The 24,487-nt window shown below is 40.9% G+C and overlaps 1 protein-coding gene across 1 annotated transcript in view; it reads left to right on the top strand.

Moving 5' to 3' along the window:
- Positions 1 to 1,377: 1,377 nt before the first annotated feature.
- Positions 1,378 to 24,487, top strand: part of prkci (protein kinase C, iota) — a 140,462-nt gene continuing 117,352 nt past the window's right edge. Inside the window, exon 1 of the mRNA XM_073041654.1 lies at positions 1,378 to 1,504. Within this exon, the coding sequence (XP_072897755.1) occupies positions 1,425 to 1,504 (80 nt within the window). The 5' untranslated portion in view covers positions 1,378 to 1,424. The remainder of the gene's footprint in view (positions 1,505 to 24,487) is intronic.

Below are 24,487 nucleotides of genomic sequence, written 5' to 3'. Positions count from 1 at the left end.
GTTAATGGGGCTACACTACAGACCACCCAGCAGTCCTAGGGATTCAGAGGAACAAATTTGTAAAGAGAGCAGCAGGTTGTTAGAAGAAATAGAAGTTTGTTATAATCAGTGGTTTTAACTTGTCAGAATGAGAATGGTGGGTGGAATTAAAATGGCTGCCCACTGGGAAATATTGCCTGTTGCGGAAGGAGCTCAGGTCCCCCAATCTATGTTGGTCTCACTGAGGGAAAAGGATTATAAGATGGCAGGTGTTGAGTGAGACCAGATGGTGGGGGAAGGCAGGTTAGTGGTGGAGTTGGGGGGGGGGGGGAGATGAAGTAAGAAGCTGAGAGAGGTTAGGTGGAAACATAAAGGGGTGAAGGAGAAGGAATCTGACAAGAGAGGATGGTGAATTAAAGAGGAGGTGATGGGCAGGTGGGGATGGGTGGGACTTTAGTCTTTATATGGGTGATTGGTGCCAAGCGAAGGAAAAGATAGAGGCTGGGAGGTGATAAGTGGAGCTTGGTGGGGAAAGACTGGCAAAGGGAGAAGAAATTCAGGTGGGTAGGTGTCGGTAATTGGAACTAGAGTGGGGAAGGGTGGAAAGAACTGTGTAGAAGATACCATACACTCGACAAAGTAATGTGATGTTGATGGAATCTTAGAAATCACTTCCTCGTATGCACATAATACAAAATTAAACTGGTGATTTAAATGCAAGGGATAAAATTAACCTTCGAATCATTCCCTCCAGTTTTGCAATAAAACTTCCTTGTGTAGTTTCGTATTTGTTTTAAAGCTCTACAAGGAAGTACGGACAGCTGGAACACGTAATTTCGCAACAACACTATTTGCATTTGTAATACATTTTTATTTACTGTTTTAAGAAAATTCCCAGAGCTTTTCGCGTAGAAAATAAACTAAAAATGGGTTGGAAGTACGCTTGTAAAATAAAATCTCGTAGAATCCTTCCCTGTTAAAAGAAGAAAAACCTAATGGAGGTACCGTATATGAATCATCAGAGCCACTCATTCCAATACAGTACACCTGAATGCTTAACAAGGTCAGACTACAAATCCCAGATTTCCCCGCGCTTTGCGCACGCGCTCATACGCGGTATGTATTTAACGTCGGATCGGGAATGCGACCCGTCCATCCTGTCTAAAAGTAGGTGGAGAGACATGCTGGTTTCGGTCTATTAGATAATTGCAGTTAGCATTGACCGAAAAACCTACGGTAAAGTGGTATATCTCTGCGAACTCATTTCAACTGGGACAAGTTCTGGTAGTACTCTGCAGAGTGTGTTTTGGTTGATAGGAAGTGTTGTGAAGTTCTCTCCCTCCAATTCCCAGATGCCCAGCGGGTGGGGGTATGGGGCGGGGCGGAGGTGGGTGCGCACGCAGCGTTTTGTCCGTTGACCGGGCGGGCGGGCGCCGGCCGCGGAGATGCCCACTAGCAGGGAGAGCGTTATGTCGTGCCCGGCCGACGCTCACCACCAGGTCCGCATGAAAGCCTATTACAAAGGGTAAGAGCGAGAAGAAGGATTTGCCTTGGGATATGAAGTCCCCGTAACTGCTTGGAGGGGGCTGAGGTTCGTCCGGAGCCTCGGCACGGCCGGTCGGGATGAAGAGTGGCTGTGGTAACGCGTAGCGAGCACTGGAGGGGGGTTCAGGTTGTTGCTCTGTTTGGCTTCGGAGTGTGTTCAGGAGCACTGGGGGTGCGGCTGGGTATTGGAGGCGGCAATGGATGAGCGGTGTTCAGGAGGGGATGGGGTGGGTGGGGTATAGAAAGTTTGTTATTTAGGGGACAGGTGGGAATTGGGGTGTTGCGGCTGGGGCACAGGAGGGAGTGGGGGGTGTTACTGCTGGGGCACAGGAGGGAGTGGGGGGTGTTACTGCTGGGGCTCAGGAGGGAGTTGGGGGGTGTTGCGGCTGGGGCACAGGAGGGAGTGGGGAGTTTAGTTTCAGGAGGGTGTGGGGTAGAGGAGGCTGGAGCATGGGGTTTGTTGTGGCTAGTCTTGTCAAGATTGTCAAGTAGAAAAGTGATTAAAAATTGACACGATTGGCCATGAGTATACTGTAACTTTCATGGCGATCACTGAGACCCAGGTAGTAATCAAGGTGCCGAGTTGGGTTGAGTGGGTGTCAAGATTGATTCTACTAAATTCAGAATTTGGTTTAATATCACTGGCAAATGGGAAAATACCCTGTTTTGCAGAAGTGGTAGAGTGCAATACATTTTTTTTAAAAAAAGTATAATACATAATTAAGTAGTACAAAAGCGAGCCAAAAATAGTGAAGTAGTGTTTGTGGGTTGGTTCATTGTCCATTTAGAAGTCCATTTGTCCATTGGCGGAGAAGAAGCTGTTCCTGAAACATTGAGTGTATGTCTTAAAGCTCCTGTACCTCCTTTGTGATGAGAGTAATGGAAGAGGGCCTGTCGAATTTTTTGACCTACGATTGGTAGTATCGATCATTGAGGGGGTTAAATGTTGGGGGAGGAGTGAGTAAGGCAGTGGTTTCTCTGGTTGGCAAGCTGTGACTAATTAGATAATGCAAGGGTTGCTGCTTAGGCCTTGGCTATTCACAATGTATATTGATGATTTGGCTGAATAGACTAAATGCCATATTTCCAGGTTTGTCGATGCTATAAAACAGGTAGTAAAGGTAGGAGATGTAAAGAGAGGAACTGAATGAATAGACAAGAGTATGGCGGGTGCAATAATAAAATGGACACTTGTGAAGGTTCGTGCATGAAACATTAAAGAACACAAGTCACTGAAAGCCAAGACAATATATTCTAGTTAATTGGGACTCATCGGGCCCAGTACATTTTGGCCCAATTAAAAGATTGCCCAAATTAGCTGATGTTTAATGGCAATAATTAAAAAGGTATAAGCTGGCTAACAAATTATGTATTTAAATATATAATACTGTGCAAAAGTCTTAAGCATATGTATATCACTAGTGTGCTGAAAACTTCTGCATAGTACTGTGTTTGTCAATATTGGAGTGGAGAACAAGTTTGTAAACCTAGCAGGAGAATAGCATGTTGGGTATAGCCACAGGAGGGGTATGGGACAGGTGGCGAGGGTGATGGGTATGCAAATTAGTTTTATTGATCATTGCAGAATATCTTTCTGGTGCCTTAACCTCTCCATTCCCCTTTTCCCAACCATGATTCCCCTCTCCCTGCCCCCTCCCACTCTTAAGTCCATAATAGAACCCATATCGGAATCAGGTTTATCATCACTTGTGTGTCATGAAATTTGTTTTTTGTGGCAACAGTATAGTGCAATACATAAAATTACTACAGTACTGTGCAAAAGTCTTAGACACATATATGCAACTAGGGTGCACAGCACTGTATTTATGTAATTAATCTTTAAAAGATCTGATTTTTTCCAAAAAGTCAAAATAAAAATAAAATTATCAAAAATCATTTTAAAATTGGTGTCCATCGGCCTAAATGGATGACTAGTGACGCTAGCTGGAAAGTGTTTGGCAACAGTCTATTGGCCCAGTTAAATGGCATAGTGTCCCAAACAAACAAAGGGAATCCCAGCTATTTTCTTGATTAGTTTTTGTTCTTTGACTTGTCCTAAATAAGTGTCCACCCTGGTTAACTAATGGCCCAATTAACCAGAATCTGCTGTATGTAGGTGCAGCAAGCAAACAGGAAGGTAAATGTTGGGTTTTGTTGCAAGAGGTTTAGAGTACAGAAATGAAGGTGTGTTACAGCAATTACGTAAGATGTAGGTGCGATGGCATCTGGTATAGTGTGTAGTTTTTGGTCTTGATTTTTTTTTAAAAAAGACAGCTTTAGAGCTGATGCAGTAAAAATTCACTTGTTTCATTTCTGGAATGCTGCAAAAAGTAATTGAGCATAGTAGACCAGAGTTTGAGAGGATGAGAAAGAATCTCATTGAAATTCCAATTTATTGCTGTCAGGGAGGATGTTTCCCCTTGCTGGGGTAGTCATTGTCTCAGAATCTGGAGTATGCCATTTAGAACTGAGAATGGAAGGAATTTCTTCAGGCAACGGACGCGAATCTTTTGAATTCTTTACTCCAGAGGGCCATGGAGACTCTGGTTTAAGTTATGCATAACAGAGTGAAAGATTTCTTGATTTTTAAGGCTAACAAAGTATCTGCTAGTGCCACTGAGATTGTAATAGCTATGATTTTAAGTTTGAAGAGCCAAGTGGCTGTCACCTAATACTATTAAGAATTCTTTATGCTTTTTCAGTAGAATGAAGTAATTTAGAGTGGCACAGACAGTAGAGCTGTTGCCTTTCTGCTCGGTTTCATCACGATATTTGGTTCTGTCTGTGCAGAGTTTGCAAGTTTCACTGCATGGATTTCCTTCCACATCCCACAGGTGGTCACTGTAAATTTCCCAAAGTGTGTGGGTGCGTGCTAAAGTCCGGGGAATTTGATAGGAATAGAGGAATTGAATCGGATCAGCTCAGGTTTCATGCAAATGGGTACTTGATTGTTGGCATGGAGTTTGTTACATTATTGTAGGACTGCATAACCTTTCAGGGGTCACTTAAGAGGGCAACTTAAATAGCTCAGTTTATCATAAAATCGAAATGTGCAATTGTCCATCAGTGTTTCATTGAGGGTGTCAGCCGAGGTTGTTGTCTTCATTTTTGGTGCAGGGCAGGAATCTGCAATCTTTATCCGTGGGCAGTAGTTGCAGCTGAAACGGAGATAATTGGACAGGCATGGGCTAAATATTGGTAAATGGTTTTGTTAGAATGTAAACCCATTTGTCATCAACATAAAGTAATGCTGAGGGCAGTAAAAGATATCATCAGATGGTGCCAAGCTTCGGTTATAATTGAATACCTTAAGACTGTTTCCCAGCACAGTGAATGATATTCTTCAACCAACATTTATAAAGCTAATGATATGGCTGATTATAATTTGAGATCTTGCTGTGTACTTGATAACATGTTGTGGTGGGGGGGGGGGGGGGTTGGTAAAAGGCTCCTGAGGGCAAAATGAAATCAAATTAGTCACTTTATCAAATGGTGTGATTCCTGTTGCTGAATGGCTTACACTTCCTAGTTCATATGCTTAGCTGAGTGCTAATTGTGACGTCACAGCCATGGCCTTAAACTATTTTTAGAATATAGAACATAGAACAGCACAGCACAGACCCTTCAGCCCATGATATTTTGCCCAAACTTTTAACCTGCTCTAGGATCAATACCTCCATGTGCCTATTTAAGAATGTCTTAAACATCCCTAATTTATCTGCCTCTACTACCATCACCCCTGCAGGGTATGCTACACACCCACCACTTTGTGATTAAAAAAAAAATACAACCTTTGATGTTCCCCCTATATTTTCCTCTCAATATCTAATCAATATGCTTCAAGACCTAGGCCTCAGTACCGCCTTGGGTAACTGGATCCTTGATTCATTTGCAGACCCCAGTCAGTTTGGGTTGGCAACAACGTCTCCACAATGGCCATCAATACAGGTGCTCCACAAGGCTGTGTGTGTAGTCCCCTGCTTGCTTTACACTTATGATAGTGTGGCTAAGCACAGCTCCAATGTCATATTCAAGTTGCTGATGACACCACTGTCATTGGCTGAAAGGTGGTGATAAATCAGCATTTAGGAGGGAATTTGAAAATCTGGCTGTGATGCCACAATAACATTTCACTCAATGTCAGTTGATTATTGTCTTCAGAAGGAGGAAACCAAAGGTTCATGAGTCAGGTTCATCAGGGGCTGAGAGGTGGAGAGAGTTAGCAACTTCACAATCCTCTATTATTATATCAGAATCAGGTTTATTATCACCGGTATGTGACGTGAAGTATGTTAACTTAGCAGCAACAATTCATTGCAATACATAATATAGAAGAAAAACCCAGAATAAAATAAATAAATCAATTACAATATGTGTATATTGAATAGATTAAAAATCATGAAAAAGACAAATACTGTATATTTTTAAAAAGTGAGATGTGTGTACAAGGGTTCAATATCCATTTAGAAATCAGACAGCGGAGGGGAAGAAGCTGTTTCTAAATCACTGAGTATGTGCCTTCAGGTTTCTGTACATCCTACCTGATGGTAATAGCGAGAAAAGGGAATGCCCTGGGTGCTGGAGGTCCTTAATAATGGACGCTGCCTTTCTGAGACACCGCTTCTTGAAGATGTTCTGGATGGTTTTTACGCTAGTACCCAAGATGGAGTTGACTAAATTTACAACCCTCTGCAGCTTCCTTCGGTCCTGTACAGTAGCCCCCCCCCCATACCAGACGGTGATGCAACCTGTCAGAATGCTCTCCATGGTACATTTGTGGAAGTTTTTGAGTGTATTTGTTGACATACCAAATCTCTTCAAACTCCTAATGGGTATAGCTGCTGTCTTGCCATTTTTTATAACTGCTTTGATATTTAAGAGGATCTGTCCTGGGTCCAGCATACAAGTGTCATTACAAAGAAAAAACTCCAGTGCCACTTAGTTGTTTACAAAGATTTGGCATGTTGTCTAAAGCTTTGACAATCTTCTATAGATGTGTGGTGGAGAGTATATTGAACAGTTGCATCACGGCTTGGTATGGAAACACCAATGTCCTTGAATGGAAAAGCCTTCAAAAAGTAGTGGATACAGCCCAGGCCATCATCGGTAAAGCTATCCCCAGTACTGAGTGTATCTATGTGGAGGTTGTCGCAGTAAGCCAGCATCTATCATCAAGGACTCCCACTATCCATACTCTTCTCCCGCTGCTGCCATCAGGAAGAAGGTACAGGAAACTCAGGACCCATGCCACGAGGTTCAGACAGTTATTACCCCTCAACCATCAGGCTCTTGAACCTGAGGGGTTAACTTCACTCACCCCAACACTGAACTGTTCCCATGGTCAATGGACTCACTTTCAAGGACTCTTCATTTCATGTTCTTGATACCTATTTATTTATTCTGTGATTCTGTATTTGCACATTAGTTAGTCGTTGGGTGTGATCTTTTATTCTATTGTGTTTCTTGTATTTACTATGAATGCCACAAGAAAATGAATGTCAGGGTGGTAAATGGTGACATATGTACATTAATTTACTTTGAACTTTGGAAATCGATAATCATTTGATGTGCTGTAGTTGTACCTGCTTCATTTTACTCCATTTTGTAGCAATATGCTTTTATTCTTGGTGTAGGTTATTAGGAAAAGTGAAAATCTTAATCTTCTGTGATAAGCTAAGACACCCGCTGCAATTATTTATTTCTTGTGTTTAAAACAAAGATCAACCTAATTATTATTTTTGTTCAGGCGAATGCCTAACTCCGTGACCTCTGGTAGATATCTTAAACTAGCAAAATTGTGACCACAGGCATTTTAAACACAAGAAGTTCTGTAGATGCTAGAAATCCAAAGCAACACACACAAAATGCTGCAGGAATGCAGCAGGTCAGGCAGCATCTACGGAAATGAATAAATGGCTATCTGTTTATTTCCGTAGATGCTGCCTGACCTACTGAGCTCCTCCAGCATTTTGTTTGTTATTTTAAATACTTGCTCTGACCACCTTGACTATGGGATGAGTTTGGGGATGGAGGCTAGAATTATAATTTCTAGTTTAGTCCTTCCATTTTTTTTTGGTGAAAAAAGCAATTTGTGATGCAGTACTGAAATAGCTAGAGTAGTCAAGGGAGCAATTTAAGTAACAAATTTACAACAGCATACAATGTATTACAAGACATTAATATACCGGTATATGGGTTTAAATAATGGTCACTGCTGAACATTCTGGTACTGATTTTGTGCACTATTGGATCCATTGACAGACCTTGAAATTAACAAACATTTTGTCTACTCCATTAGTAAATTATTATCCAGCAGTTATTGCAAATTTCATTCAAAGCTAAAATCCTCGGTTTGATTTTCAGTCTTTGCTGATTTATATGGTCAGAGTTGAGGTTATGGTAGATGTGATTAACATCTTTGTTAGCGAAGGAAAATCAGGTAAAGTTCTTTCATGGAGTATCTATCCAGTAAGTAGCAGCAATGTGTGTGTTGGATTTCAGGATCATACTTGGTTGAGATTTTTCTTTGTTTTGTCCTGCTGACTTGCTCAATTTACAGGATTGATTTGTCAAATTTCCAGAGACTGGAGAAGGGAAAATGGAGTTCATTTTTAAAGTGTATCAACACCCACAACCCTTACTTGGCTCTGAATTCTTTGGTTAAGAGCCACTTCAGCAAGGCAGCAGAAATCTCGAGTATAAATTTCAAGAGTTACAATCATTTTTAAGGAACCATATCATCTTGTTCTGAGCAATGCTAGTAATTATGGTATTCTGTTAAACTGTTATCTTAGTTTGTATTTGCCTGATATTGCCGGTATTAAGAATACTTGGTAAAAGCTAGTGTGCAGGTACAAAGTGTATTTATTAAAAGGTTAATCAAAAGCTATCTCAAAGAATGCGTTATTCAACCATGAAGAGTTGAAATGTCAGATGCCTTCTGGAATACTCTGTTCAGTTTGGTTACCAAATTTTAGGCAAGATATGGAAAAAGTTGAACGAATAGAGTCACAGACATGAGCATGGATACTCGATAATTGACCATTACCTGATTTGTGTGATTATAGTGTCATTACTTAAGACCATTGCTTGTTTGGAATAAAAGTATTGTTTTATGAGGACACATTGTATTGACTTGTATTCCTATGTGTTCCAGTCAAGAATTTATTAAATTGAGATGCAGTAAAAATAAACTGAACTTCTGGTAATTGATTCTGTAACAAGTCAATCTTAAAATCGTAACTAAGATGAAAGCTGGAGCACATTTTTTCTGTCAAAATTGGCAACATCTAGAACTTCATGCACAAATAGTTCCAAGAGATTGATTTTTGTAAGTAATACAATTAAGGGGTACAGACCAGTAAATGGGTTGCGATTCAGATAATTAAAATCTACCGGACAGTAGAATAAGCTTTGTTGAATGACCTACCTGTATCTTAGTTAAAGGGCTTGTGGTAGGAAGGGGTGGGGTGGAAATCAGGTGTTCTCACTGGTACTACTTCATGTGACCTCAGACTATGGAATACATAGTAAATACCAGCTTTGATAACACTTGCAGTGTCTGAATGAAAAGCATTTTATTCATTAGCATTTCAGGACTATATATGTGTATGTGTATATATATAAAACTATGTATAATCTTGGCAATTGATTTATTTGTCATTAGTTAGAAATGCTCCTTTAAAGTTTTTAAGTGAAGACATACCGGTAGTTTGAGGAATAGAGGTCAATTGTTTTGTCAGAGAAAACTTACAAAGAATTGGTTGTCCTCTACAGAACAGGCAGTATTACAAAGCATTCATAGTTTGAATAGAAAATTGACTTGTTAAATATCATCACAACTGAGATGCATGACTTCTATATATTGTAAGCAATTTAATTCAAAGCCAAACTGCATCAAAGTATACATCAACTAATTTATGTGTGTGCGTGTGTGTGTGTGTGTGCACTTCATCTGTCAAGATGAAGCCACACTCAGGTTGGAGGAACAACAACTAGTATACCGGCTGGGTAGCCTCCAACCTGATGGCATGAACATTGACTTCTCTAACTTCCGTTAATGCCCCTCCTCCCCTTCTTACCCCATCCCTGATATATTTAGCTTTTCCCCCTCCTTTTTTTCTCTCGTTCTGCCCATCACTCTGCCTGTTCTCCATCTCCCTTTGGTGCTCCCCTCCCCTTTCTTTCTCCCTAGGCCTCCCATCCCATGATCCTTTCCCTTCTCTAGCTCTGTATCCCTTTTGCCAATCACCTTTCCGGCTCTCAGCTTCACCCCACCCCCTCCAGTCTTCTATCATTTTGCATTTTTCCCTCTCCCTCCTACTTTCAAATCTCTTACTATCTTTCCTTTCAGTTAGTGCTGACGAAGGGTCTTGGCCTGAAATGTCGACAGCGCTTCTCCCTATAGATGCTGCCTGACCTGCTGCGTTCCACTAGCATTTTGTGTGTGTTGCTTGAATTTCCAGCATCTGCAGATTTCCTCGTGCTTGCCTGCTGCACTCTATTATTTTTGCAACTTCAGGAGATTGGGGAGGCAGTTTAGCAATTGTAGTATCCAGAAACAAGAGGAGTACAACTACGAGATCCTCAAGGTCCATCAGTGTAGGTCCAGGTGCAGTTCCTGGATCTGTGGCCACAGCATTCTTCTGCCAAACAGCAAATAACCAGTTAAATACATACATTGCTATTCTTCAACAGTAGCCCACTTGCCTGGTCTGAAAAATATTCACCAATCACTCAGCACCTTTAGCTAATCAAGTGTGCAGAATAAATGGGGTGGGGGGGAGGAACAACCATTTCCTGAAGTTTCAAAAATAGGCTAGTGTTGCAGGGCCCTGAATCCAGGATTAAGGATTTTATAAGCAACACTCTGTTATTAAACAAGGACTGTGTAATGGCAAGTTAGGATTTTGCACAAGTATGTTGTGCTACATGTGTTCCTCCCTGCTTTACAAAGGTAGAGTGTTCCTGTGAAACCTTTCTTAAGCTGAAATGGTGTAAAGCGAAGTGTCAACCTGTAACTGTTACCTGCTCAGTTGAGGAAAAACACCAGAAACACAAAATTACCTCTGAAATGGTTTTTATTCATTCACTTTGGGCGTAAGGTAGCCAACTCCCAATTTGTTGGTTTACAAAGGTCATACTTATACCCAAAAGCAGGGTACTACATTCGCAAATATGGTTAGTGATTCGAATTCATCAATTGATTGGCTATTGCATAGCTAAGCATGCAAAATACTCAGAATTAGCAAAGGTTAAAGCGTAATACTTGGAATTAATACTGATGCACTTCAAAACACTTGAAATAGGTATCCTCAAAATACTTTGCCAAGCACATTGTCTTGTGGTCGCAGGTTCCCTTTTCCTTGTGGCCTCCACGTCTGGCCTGGCACCTTATTTTAGCTACCTCTCCTTACTTCCCCAATGACGTACCTCTCTCTTGTCCTGTCTACATATTTTGCTACACTTACCCCTTGCCCACCCCCTCTATACGTACCCCTTACCCTTTTCACATTCTCAGAAGAACCATTAATTTGTATGGGAAAAAATTTTGTAAAGGCAAAAATCTTCTTTGTAATGCGAAACCAGGTTACTAATGCAGGTCTTTTGTAAAAGCGAAGCGGCGTAAAGTGAACATTCGTAAAGCGGGGGACACCTGTACTTCCAAAGAGCAGCCTAGTGTTATTACCAAAATCAGTTGTTTGAATCCATGATCATTCCAGCTCCCTCCTCTTAACCAAATCGTAATTCTACAATTTTGTTACAGCTGAACATCTGTTTGTTTAGTTATAAGCTTTTGTAGCCTTTTTCAGCTTCATGTATCTCTATAATTCTTCTAAGCTCCTCTGAAAGTTGTTTTGATCAAGGCATGGTGCACATAAACAGATCTTAACAGCAGAATCTGTCAATAACTTGACTGTCTTTTTAATAGGGCAGGGCACCTCTAAATCCCACACCTCCAATCTGATCTCATTGATTGGAACACCTGACTCCAAATAGCTTTTGTAGAAAGTATTACCTCAGAAGTTCGTACTTTTTCTGACAAATATATGTAATATTGGATCATTTTTCTCAATAAATGAATGAACAATTGTGTTATTTTTTTAATTGTTCTCTTTATCTAGTTTTAGACCTTGCGTGAAGAAGTGATCCAATTTTAAGTCATTTATGCAGAAAGGGAGAAAATTCTACAGGTTTCACAAACTTTCTAGCACTACTGTATACATATGTTGAAATTTACTTTGAACTTTTTAAAAGTCAAAGCTGACAGCACAAAATTAATTGCTCCTCTGAAACTTCTGATCAGTACCAGAAGATTCAGCCCACTGTGAACTTTAAAGCTTCAAAAAAAAGTAACAATAGCTTATGAAGGGGGCACATAGGAAGAGATTCTGCAGATGCCAGAAATCTTGAACAATACACAAAATAGTGTTGGAACTCTTGAGTCAAGCTGTATCTGAAGAGAGCAGTGATGAAGGGTGTTGGACTGAACCCTCTACTGCTTATTGCCATCTACAGATTCTGCTCGATTTACTGAGTGTGTGCTGCTGAGGAATTATCTTTGATCACATTCAATAGCACAGAGAAACATCCATTCTGGGGAGGCAGTGTAGCAATCATAGGATCCTGAAACACAAGGAGTACAACCACAAGATCCTCGGTCTGCCAATCATGGCCCAGGTGCAGTTTCAAGCTGGGTGGCCACACCAGTCATCTCCACTGACTAACACCAAATAACCGATTTTTCCAAGTCGAGCAGCATCTGTGGATGGCAATAAGCAGTTGAGGTTTCAGTCCGAGAGTCTTCATCAGTGACCTCTTCAGCTACAACTTGACTCAGAGTTCCAACACTATTTTGTGTATATTGTTCAACATTTCTGGCATCTTCAGAATTGCTTGTGCCTTTGAGAATTCTATAGGATGGAAAGAGCTATGAAAGCAAAGACAGAGGGAAGCAGGAACTTCCAATGAGAGATGATGAGAAGGATTGTAGAATCTGGGTAGTCTTTCCACACATGGGACAGCTGCTGCCAGGGACCAGCAAAAGCCCATAATTCACTGGGCTGGCCAAGCTGCAATTAGGCTCTGTAGCTCAGCAATAAACTGCTCACCTCTTCTCTCCAAGGCATTTTGTGTGTATTGTTTCAATTGTTGTCTCTATAATAAACCACATGACCTGATTGCAGTAGGAGTGCCAGATTCCTTAAACACCACATTTCCTGATCAGTAGCCTTTTAAAAAATGCTCAAGTGGTATACTATCTTTAAGGTCAGACTGGAGGACAAAGTGTTTCCAAAGTTAATTGTTTTGTGGTGTAATATGTTAGGTACCAGTGTAAACTCCAAGGTGTTTTTCCTCAGGTTTCTTCAAGTTTTTATATTATTTTGAATAACACTTTCTATTTGCTATTGTAGAAATACAATATCTTCAGTACTGGACATTTTCATGGTTATTGTAATTACAGGTAGTCCCCGAGTTACAAACGTTCGACTTACGGACAACTCGTACTTACGAACCGAGGAAGGAAAACGCCATCCGCTATTTTAAGTCGGATCGCGACACTGTCTGCCATTTTAAGTCATTGCTGTTGACACTGTGTTGAGTGTTTAACTTTGTATTTGGCTTAAATTTTTCTTAGTAAGATTCACCATGACCCTCCCCCCGTTCCGGTTGGCTGGTGGTGCAGTGAGATCAGTGCCGGGTTGATGTCGATCCAGTGACTCCGTACCATCCGTGCTGGGTTGAGGTCGAGCTCACAACTCGACTTCGTTTATATAAAAAAAAAGGACTGCCACTTCCCGTTTAAATTCCCACGCGGAATATTGTGGATGATCAAATACCCAAACCCAGCACAGCCCCCACTCGTCACATTTAGCCTGTCTCAATGCGGTGGTCCTTAGGACCCAGTGGACCTCGGGAGCCGGCAAAGCTCAGGAGCCGCAGCCCGCAGTGTTTCTGTTCCATTGACGGGAAGCGATCGCGATTGAAAATAAAGTGGAAATAGTAAAGCGTTTGGAAAGAGGTGAAATGCCATTGGTCATTGGAAAAGCATAGGGTACAGTCAGTCAACGATCGGAACGATTTTAAAGGATAACGGATAAAGTGACAATAATGGAGCATTTGAAATGCGCTGCCCCGATGAAAGCTACAATTATTACTAAGCAACGCAGTGGTTTAATTATTGGAATACATACGTTTCTTAAGTGTTTTATATGCATAGAAAGGTAAAATACATACTATATACTAAGACAAACGTTTGACTAACTGACACTAAATAATAACGGATGTACTTGTTCCGACTTCCGTACAAATCCGACTTAAAGACAGACTCAGGAACGGAACTGGTACGTAACCCGGGGACTGCCTGTATTTTTCTTTTGGTCCAAGGTAGTAGAAAACAACGCTAACTTTCCTGGACTGATTTTGGAGTTCTAGTATCTTGGTGTTGAGATGCAGCGTTCTTTGAATTTTGGGCCATTTTCTGCACCCCCAAGGATTTATGACTTTTACTGTGGAACAGAATAGTGCAGTTTAGAAACAGGCCCTATGGTCCACAATGTTGTGCCAAACCAAATAAATTAGTACTTAAATGGCCATCCAAACTAATCCCTTCTGCCTGCACAATGTCCATATTCTTCCATTTTTCTCACATTCATGTGTTTATCTAAATGTCCTGAATGTATCTATCTACCACCACCCCAGGCAGTACATTCTCGGCACCACTCTGTCTGTGTGTGTGAGAGAAAATCCTAGCCTCCCACATCTTTGAAGTTAACCCCCCTCATCTTAAATGCATGCCCTCTGGTATTAGAGATTTGAATCCTGAGAAAAAGAAAGATGGTGTGTCTACTCTATCTATGCCTCTCATAATTTTATAACCCCTATCATATCTCCCCTAGTCTGCTACACCAGATAAAACAAACCAAGTTTATCCAACTTGTAGCACATACCCTCTAATCTAGGCAGTACCCTTTCTATCATGGGGTGATTAGAACTGTGCGCAATATTCTAGATGTGGCCTATCTAGAATTTTATAAATCTGTAATGTAACTTGCTGACTTTTGAACCCAGTGTCTTAGTTATGCTATATGCCTTCTTAACCACTCTATCAATCAATGTAGTCACTTCCAGAGAGCAATGAATTTGGGCCCAAGATCTTTTTGCTTTTGAGTTGCCTGTTCACAATTTTCCAAATTAAGGACTGGGAGCCACTTGATCTTCACTGTGAATTGGTGCTAACTGGTAGAGGTTAGGTTTCTGGTGACTAATACTGCTGGCTCCTTTTAATTTGTAGGCAGCGTTAATCTTAAATCTTATTGTCCCTTTCAACAAAAGGCTTGTACTTCATTTTCCCTTTCTTTATTCGTAAAGTACAGGAATAAAATTTAAGACAAGTGGAAACAATAGTATATTATCACACATTTAACCTCACCCTGGCAGCAGAGAACTTAAAACAAACTTGAGGAACAACTCCTCATGTTTCGCCTGGGTAGTCTACAAACATTAAAGTATCCAGTGTCTGGTGAAGTGCTCCCCATCTATACCTTTTATCTATCCTCCTGAGTTTTTCCTATACTTGCCTCTGCTGTTTCTTACTCCTTCACCCTTTCCATCTGCTGCTTCTGCCCAGCTCCACCTTTTGATTCCAGACTCCACCTTCACTTTGTCATCTTTTGCACTTTGTCACTCCTCCTATCGCCATCCAGCTTCAGGCACCAGTTCCACTTTGGCCTTCCAACAAATTGGCCTGTAATCCCTCCTCACCTGGATCCACCTATTGCTTTCTAGCTTGAACCATATCTTCCCTTCACTTTTTTTTTATATACAGGCAGTCCCCGGGTTATGTATGAGTTCCGTTCTTGAGTCCGTCTTTAAATTGGATTTGTACGTAAGTCGGAACAAGTACATCTGGTATTATTTGGCGTCAGTTAATCAAATGTTTGTCTTAGTATATAGTATGTATTTTGCCTTTCTATGCATAAAAAACACTTAAGAAATTTATGTATTCCAATAATTAAACCACTGCGTTGCTCAGTAATAATTGTAGCTTTCATCGGGGCAGGGACTTCCACAAGCTCCATTATTCTCACTTTATCCGTTATCCTTTAAAATTGTTCTGATCGTTGACCGACTGTAGCCTAATGCTTTTCCAATCACCGAAGGTGTTCCACCTCTTTCCAAACGCTTTATTATTTCCACTTTATTTTCAATTGCAATCGCTTCCTGTCAATGGAACAGAAACACTGCGGGTGTCAGGTCCAGAGCTGCGCCAGCTCCCGAGATCCACTAGGTCCTAAGGACCACTCTGTTGAGCCAGGTTAAATGGAACAAGTGGGCACTGTGCTGGGTTTGGATATTTGATCATCCACAATATTCTGCGTGGGAATTTAAACTGGAGGTGGCAGTGTTTTTTTTGAGGTCGAGTTGTGAGCTCGACATCAACCCAGCACGGATGGTACGGGAGTCACTGGATCGAACTCAGGAACCTCCGTTCTCCAGCCTGGCGCTGATCTCACTGCGCCACCAGCCAACCAGAATGGGGGGGGGGGGCATGGTCAGGATGAATCTTACTAAGAAAAATTTAAGCCAAATATAAAGTTACACACTCAACACAGGGTCAACAGCAATGACTTTAAATGGCGGACGGTGTCGCGATCCGACTTAAATGGCGGATGGCATTCTCCTTCCTCAGTTCGTAAGTACGAGTTATTCGTAACTCGGGGACTACCTGTACTCACATTTCCCTCCAGATGCCACCTGACTTGCAGTATTTCACCAGTGTACCTTGTGCAAGTTATCTCTGATAACTCAGTGGAATACTTCTGTCCAGACTTCAACAATTGTTAGAAGTTTGCTGTTCCTTCCCATTCCTTGTGGTGCAGCAGACAGCAATCTTGCTATTTTTTTTTTTTAGCATTTTTGTCTGTTTATGGCTGAGTTGCTAGCTCAACACTCAAACCTGCATAGATGGAAAACGTGCAAGGAAGCAGCTGGATTTGAACCTGGATTATCATCTCGAAGTACGCTGCAGATGCCACTAAGCCATCGGCCGGCGATTTGGAAGGTCATTCACCTGAAATATTAACTTTCTTTCTCCATGGATACTGCCTGATGTCCTGGGTATTTGTAGTGCTTTCTATTCTTATTTCATATTTTTAGCACTTATAGAATCTTACTTTTGACTTTCCTCAAGTCATTGCTGCATTCCCATCATTATAGTAGCCGTTGGACTTCAAAAGTAATTGTGTGAGAAACACATTGAACAACATTTTTGCAATATACTGTGCTGTACTGTTTCTGTTCAGTGATCTGTAACATTTGCCTGGTCATGTAGTGGAATTTGCAGTTTTTACCATTGATTGGATGATACCACAGAAACATGCACATTCACACAAGTGCAAGTCTGTACATGCATAGTTCATTACATATAACTTGCACATTTTTTCCCCAAGGGTACAAAGTATTCACTGAAGGAGAAAATGTTAAAAGTTGTATGCCGTCAAAAAGGTGGAAGTGAACTGTTTCTTTTGCTGTTCTGCTTTGATGCAGCAGTTGAAAACCACAACATGGGCTTGCCTAAAAAGGCACCTGGCTTATTTATCTAGTTCTAATGAGTGCACCCATTGAAGTTGAGCACCATCAACATGTTAAACTTCATTTTGGATTCTCCTAATCAGGTTTTCATAGAAAATTTAAATGTGTTAAAAATCAATGAACTCTTAAGAAATAACCTTGCAATTACAATTGGCAAAGTTAAGCTTGTGGTAGAGTATTTAATTCAGCAGTCTGTAAATTTGGTATGAAGTTTATTATCTGGGTGTGTGCTTAGCCCACTGCTGTACTCTCTATACACCCGTGACTCTGTGGCTAGGCATTGCTCAAATGCCATCTATAAATTTGCTGATGTAACCATTGTTGGTAGAATCTCAGATGGTGATGAGAGGACGTACAGGAGTGAGCTATGCCAATAGTGGAGTGGTGCTGCGGCAACAACCTTGTACTCAATGTCAGTAAGATGAAAGAGCTGGTTGTGGACTTCAGGAAGGGTAAGACGAAGGAACACATGCCAATTCTCAGAGGGATCAGAGAGTGAGCAGTTTCAAGTTCCTTGGTGTCAAGATCTTTGAGGATCTAACCTGGTCCCAACATATTGATGCAGTTATAAAGAAGGCAAGGCAGCGGCTATACTTTATTAGGACTTTGAAGAGATTTGGTATGTCAACAAATACACTTAAAAACTTCTATAGTTGTACCATGGAGAGCATTCTGACAGGCTTGTATTACTGTCTGGTATGGAGAGACTTCTACACAGGACTGGAAGAAGCTGCAGAAGGTTGTAAATCTAGTCAGCTCCATCTTGGGTACTAGCCTACAAAGTACCCAGGACATATTCATAGGGTTGTAAAGAGAGCTTTTGATACATTGGCCTTGATAAATCAAAGTATTGAGTATAAGAGTTGGAACATTATGGTGAGGTTGTATAAGACATTGGTGAGGCCAAATTTAGAGTATTGTGAGCAGTTTTGGTCACCTAATTACAGGAAGGATATTAATAAGGTTGAAAGAGTGTAGAGAAGGTTTACAAGATGTTGCTGGGTCTTGAGAAACTGAGTTACAGAGAAAGGTTGAATAGGTTAGGACTTTATTCCCAGGAGCGTAGAAGAATGAGGGGAGATTTGATAGAGGTATATAAAATTATGATGGGTATAGATAGAGTGAATGCAAGCAGGCTTTTTCCACTGAGGCTAGGGGAGAAAAAAACCAGAGGACATGGGTTAAGGGTGAAGGGGGAAAAGATTAAAGGGAACATGGGGGGGGGCCTCTTCACACAGAGGTGGGAGTGTGGAATGTGCTGCCAGATGAAGTGGTAAATGCGGGCTCACTTTAATATTTAAGAAAAACTTGGACAGGTACATGGATGAGAGGTGTATGGAGGGATATGGTCCAGGTGCAGGTCAGTGGGACTAGGCAGAAAAATGATCCAGCACAGCCAAGAAGGAGCAGTGTCTCAGAAAGGCAGCGTCCATTATTAAGGACCTCTAGCACCCAGGGCATGCCCTTTTCTCACTGTTGCCATCAGGTAGGCAGTACAGAAGCCTGAAGGCGCACACTCAGCGATTCAGGAACAGCTGCTTCCCCTCTACCATCCAATTCCTAAATGGACATTGACTCTTTGGACACTACCTCACCTTTTTAATATACAGTATTTCTGTTTTTGCACTTTTTAAAATCTATTCAATATACGTATACTGTAAATGATTTACTTGTTTATTATTAGTATTTTTTTCTCTCTGCTAGATTTTGTATTGCATTGAACTGTTGCTGCTAGGTTAACAAATTTCACGTCACATGCTGGTGATAATAAACCTGATTCTGATTCTGCCTCGGCCTCTAAATCAATTATCCCTCTTTGTCCATCTTCAAGTTCAAGGTTATTGTCTGACTGTACCATGTACAACCAAATGAAACAACATTCCACAGTGCACCCACATATATATCACAGACAGCACATAAACCAAAATATGATATTAATAAATAGTTTTAATAAATTATAATTCAAAATGCATGTAGTAAAGTGCAGTACAGGTAAACAGAAAGTAGTTTGGTGTCCTAGTGACACGGCCTCAGTAGTAGCAGTATATCCATTAGTGTCTCAGCCTGAGGGAAGAAGCTGTTGCCCAGTCTGGCAGTCTTGGTCCTGATGCTTCTGTACCACCTTCCTGATGGTAGTGGGTCGTAGAGATTGTGGGATGGGTGGTAGGAATCCTCAGCAATGATTTGGGCCCTTAGTCTGCAACGTTTCCAGTAAATGTCACAAATAGTAGGAAGGGAAATTCCGATCATCCTCTCGGCGGTTTTTACTGTTCTCCATTGGGTCTTGCAGTCCATTGTCTTGCATCAACTTGATCCATGCCCTGGTCTTTATGCTGTCTTTTAGAATTGTAGAGAGCAATTTAAAAACCTATGAGATAAAGTTCCCTGTTTGAAGTGATCTCCATCAAATATGTTGCTGCAGCAATAAAAGTGGATCAGTTAGGACACAGGACAGTATTGTAAAATACAGGCTCTTTGGTCCATGATGTTGTACTGACTTTTAACCTACTCCAAGATCAATTTAACTCTTCCCTCCCACTAGCTCTCCATTTTTCTTTCATCCATGTTCTAGACAGTTATTAGTCACTACAATTGCCCTTCCAGTGTGCTCCTTCATTGTTCCTTTTTTTAAAGAAGCTTTCAAGTTCACAGTGGGCTGAATCTTTTGGTACTGATCAGAAATTTCAGAGAAGGAGAAATTGATTTGGTGCTGTCAGTCTTGACTTTTTTTAAAAACAATTCAAAGTAATTTTTAGCATACCTATACAGTGGTGCTAGAAAATTTGAGACCTGTAGAACTTTCTCCATCTCTGCATAAATATGACCCAAAATGCAATCAGATCTTCACACAAGTCCTAAAACTACAAACCCCATTTCCAGAAAAGTTGGGATATTTTCCAAAATGAAATAAAAACAAAAATCTGTGATATGTTAGTTCACATGAACCTTTATTTAACTGACAAAAGTGCAAAGAAAAGATTTTCAATAGTTTTACTGACCAACTTAATTGTATTTTGTAAATATACACAAATTTAGAATTTAATGGCTGCAACACACTCAACAAAAGTTGGGACAGAGGCATGGTTACCATAGTGTTACATCACCTTTCTTTTTAATAACACTTTTTAATCGTTTTGGAACTGAGGATACTAATTGTAGTAGATTTTCAATTGGAAATTTTTTCCATTCTTGCTTGATATAAGACTTCAGCTGCTCAACAGTCCGTGGTCTCCGTTGTCTGATTCTCCTCTTCATGATGCGCCATACATTTTCAGTAGGAGATAGATCTGGACTGACAGCAGGCCAGTCAAGCACACGCACTCTGTGTCCACAAAGCCACGCTGTTGTAGCCCGTGCAGAATGTGGTCTGGCATTGTCCTGCTGAAATCAGCATGGACGTCCCGGGAAGAGACGTCGCCTTGATGGCAACATATGTCTCTGTAAAATCCTAATATACGCCTCAGAGTCAATGGTACCTTCACATACATGCAACTCACCCATTCCGTGGGCACTGATGCACCCCCATACCATCACAGATGCTGGATTTTGCACCTTTCGCTGAAAACAATCAGGTTGGTCGTTTTCATCTTTGGCATGGAGAACTCGACGCCCGTTTTTTCTGAAAACTAGCTGAAATGTGGACTCATCTGACCACAGCACACGGTTCCACAGTCTTTTGGTCCATCTGAGATGAGCTCGGTCCCAGAGAACTCGCCAGCGTTTCTGCATAGAGTTGATGTATGGCTTCCTCGCATAATACAGTTTCAAGTTGCATTTCTGGATGCAGTGACGGACTGTGTTAAGTGACAATGGTTTTCTGAAGTACTTCCGAGCCCAGGTGGCTATAATTGTCACAGTAGCACGACGGTTTCCTAGGCAGTGCCGCTTGAGGGCTCGAAGATCACGCGCATTCAGCAGTGGTTTCTGACCTTGCCCTTTACGCACTGAGATGTCTGTGAATTCTCTGAATCTTTTCACAATATTATGTACTGTAGATGTTGAAAGACCTAAATTCTCTGCAATCTTGCGTTGGGAAATGTTCCTTTTGAACTGACTAACAATTCTCTCACGAATTTTGGCACAAAGGGGTGAGCCACGACCCATCCTTGCTTGCAAAGACTGAGCCTTTGATGGATGCTACTTTTATACCCAGTCATGATACCTCACCTGCTACCAATTAGCCTGCTTAATGTGGAGTCTTCCAAACCGGTGTTACTTGAATATTCTGTGCACTTTTCAATCTTATTTTAACTCTGTCCTAACTTTTGTTGAGTGTGTTGCAGCCATCAAATTCTAAATTTGTGTATATTTACAGAATACAATTAAGTTGGTCAGTAAAACTATTGAAAATCTTTTCTTTGTACTTTTGTCAGTTAAATAAAGGTTCACGTGAATTAACATATCACAGATTTTTGTTTTTATTTCATTTTGGAAAATATCCCAACTTTTCTGGAAATGGGGTTTGTAGATAAAGAGACCCAATTAAATAAATAACACAATAACATTATAACAGTTCAATTATTTTTTGAGAAAAATGATCCAATATTACATGTATTTGTTGGGGAAAAAAGTATTTGAATCTCTGGGATAATGCCTTCTACAAAAGTGATTTGGAGTCGGGGTGTTCCAATCCATGAGATGAGATTGAAGATATGGGTTGTAGAGGTGTCGTGCATGATTAAAAAAAAAAGCCGCACAAAGTCAAGTTATTAAGATCTGTTTATGTGCAGCATGCCTTGATCAAAACAACTTTCAGAAGACCTTAGAATTGTAGAAGCTGGAAAAGACTGCAAAATCATTTCTAAAGACCAGAGTGTTCATCAATTCACAATAAGAGAAGTTGTCTAAAATGGAGGAAATTCAGTACTGTTGCTTCTCTGCCTAGGAATGGGCATCCTGCAATGATCACACCAAGAACACAATGTGCAATGCTGAAGAACGTATAAAAGAACCCACGGGTAACAGCAAAAGAACTGCAGAAATCTCCAGAACTTGAGAAATTCTCTGTTCATGTGTCCACTGTAAGAAAAACATCAAACAAGAATGGTGTTTATGGAAGGACACCACAGAGGAAGCAATTGATCTCCAAAAGAAACCACGTTGCTGCATGTCTCAAGTTTGCAAAAGACTACCTGGATGCTCTACAATGCTTCTGGGGCAATGTTCTGTGGACAGATGAGACAAAAGTTTAACTTTTTGGCAGGTGTGCACATTGCTGTGTTTGGAGGAAAAAAGGCATTGTACACCAACACTAAAACTTCATCCCACCTGTGAAGCATGGTGGAAGGAGCATCATGGGTTGGAGTGGCTTTGCTGCCTCAGGACCTGAACACCTTGCAATCGTTGAGGGAGCAATGATTTCAAAATTGTATCAAGATATTTTGTAGGAGAATATCAGGGTAGCAGTCCATCACCTGAAGCTTAACAGAAGTTGAATAATGCAACAAGACAATGATTTGAAAGACAAGAGTAAATCAGCAGAATGGTTTAAAAAGAAGAAAATTTGTATTTTGAAATCTCCAAGTCAAAGTCCTGACCTTAATCCTACAGAAATGTAGAAGGACCTGAAGCAAGCAGTTCATGCAAGGAAGCCAAACAATATCCCAGAGTTGAAGAAGTTTTGTAAGGAGGAATGCCTAAAAATCTTTTAAGCCAATATGCAAGACTGATCAAAAGTTATTGGAAACATTTCGTTGAAGTTATTCCTGTACAAAAGGGGAGGGGGGGGGTCACACCAGTTACTGATAAACGGTTTACCTTTTTCCAACAGATACATGTAATATTGGATCATTTTTCTCAATAAATAATGAACAAGCATGTTTTTTGTTTATTTAATTCAGTTCATTTGTCTAGTTTTAGGACTTGCGTGAAGATCTAATCACATCTTAGGTTGTATGTATGCAGAAATAGAGGAAATTCTACAGGGTTTACAAACTTTCTAACACTACTGTATGTTATTCTATATTAACCCGAGATTAGTTTTCTTGTGGGCATTCACAGTAGCTGGAAAGTGTAATGGAATCAATGAAAAAAATGCACACACAGACTGACCAGCGATCAATGTGAAAATACAAGAAAAAAGAAAACAATAATAATTGAGAACATAATTTGCAGAGTCCTTGAAAGTGTCCAAAGGTGTGGGATCAGTTCAGTGTTGAGGTGAGTGAAGTTATGCATGCTGGTTCAGGAGCTTGATAGTTGAAGGGTAATAACTGTTCCTGAACCTGGTAGTGTACAACCAAAGGCTTCTGTACCTCCTGCCTGAGCAGCGTGAAGAGAGTATGGTCTGGATGGTGGGGGTCCTTGATGGATGCTGCATTCTTGGGTTAGTGCTCCTTGTGGATTTGTTCAATGTTGGGAGTGTTTTTCCTTTGATGAACTCAGCTGTAGGCTTTTCCATTCAAGAAATTGGTATTTCCATACCAGGCCATGATGTAGTTAGTTTTAGATGACATGCTGAATCTGCGCAAATGTCCAAGGAAGTAGAGATACAGTCGGCCCTCCTTATCTGCAGACTCCGCATGCGCGAATTCAACCAACTGCGGATCGCGAAAACCCAGAAGTGCTCTTCCAGCACTTCTTGTTCGAGCATGTACAGGTTTTTTTCTTGTCATTATTCCCTAAACAATGCAGTATAACAAATACTTTACATGGCATTTACATTGTGTTAGGTATTATAAGTAATCTAGAGATGATTTAAAGTATACGGGAGGATGTGCGTGGGTTATTGTGGATCGGGATCGAAAAAATCGGAAGTTCTCTTACTAAGTAAGTCGGAACAGGTACATTCGGTATTATTTAGTGTCAGTCAAACGTTTGTCTTAGTATATAGTATATATTTTACCTTTCTATGCATATAAAACACTTAAGAACGTATGTTTCAGCGCCGGGCTTGGGAACGGAAGTTACCGAGTTCGATCTAATGACAGATCGCTATGGAGTGCGCTCTCCACCGTACCGGGTTGATGTGAGGATCAAAAACCCAAAACCCAATAATTAAACCACTGCATTGCTTAGTAGTAATTGTAGCTTTCATCGGGGCTTTCTTACTTTATCCTTTAAAATTGTTCCGATCGTTGACCGACTGTAGCCTAACGTTTTTACAGTGACCGATGGCGTTTCACCTCTTTCCGATCGCTTTATTATTTCCACTTTATTTTCAATTGCGATCGTGATTATTTTTGTGAACAGAAACACTGCACATTCAGAGCTCTGGCACCAGGTCCTAATGTCCGGTACACTGAGACAGGTTAAATAAGGTCTGGGGTTCCGCTGGGTCCTAAGGTCCACAGGATGGAGACAGGTTGCATTAGGGACTTTAGCATCCGCGAATTTTGGTATCCACGAGGGGCCCCGGAACCAATCCCCC

The sequence above is a fragment of the Hemitrygon akajei genome, chromosome 3, assembly GCF_048418815.1.
Source record: "Hemitrygon akajei chromosome 3, sHemAka1.3, whole genome shotgun sequence".
Taxonomy (NCBI): domain Eukaryota; kingdom Metazoa; phylum Chordata; class Chondrichthyes; order Myliobatiformes; family Dasyatidae; genus Hemitrygon; species Hemitrygon akajei.
The sequence above is the reverse complement of the archived record's forward strand: the minus strand, read 5'-3'. Positions and strand labels throughout refer to the sequence as shown.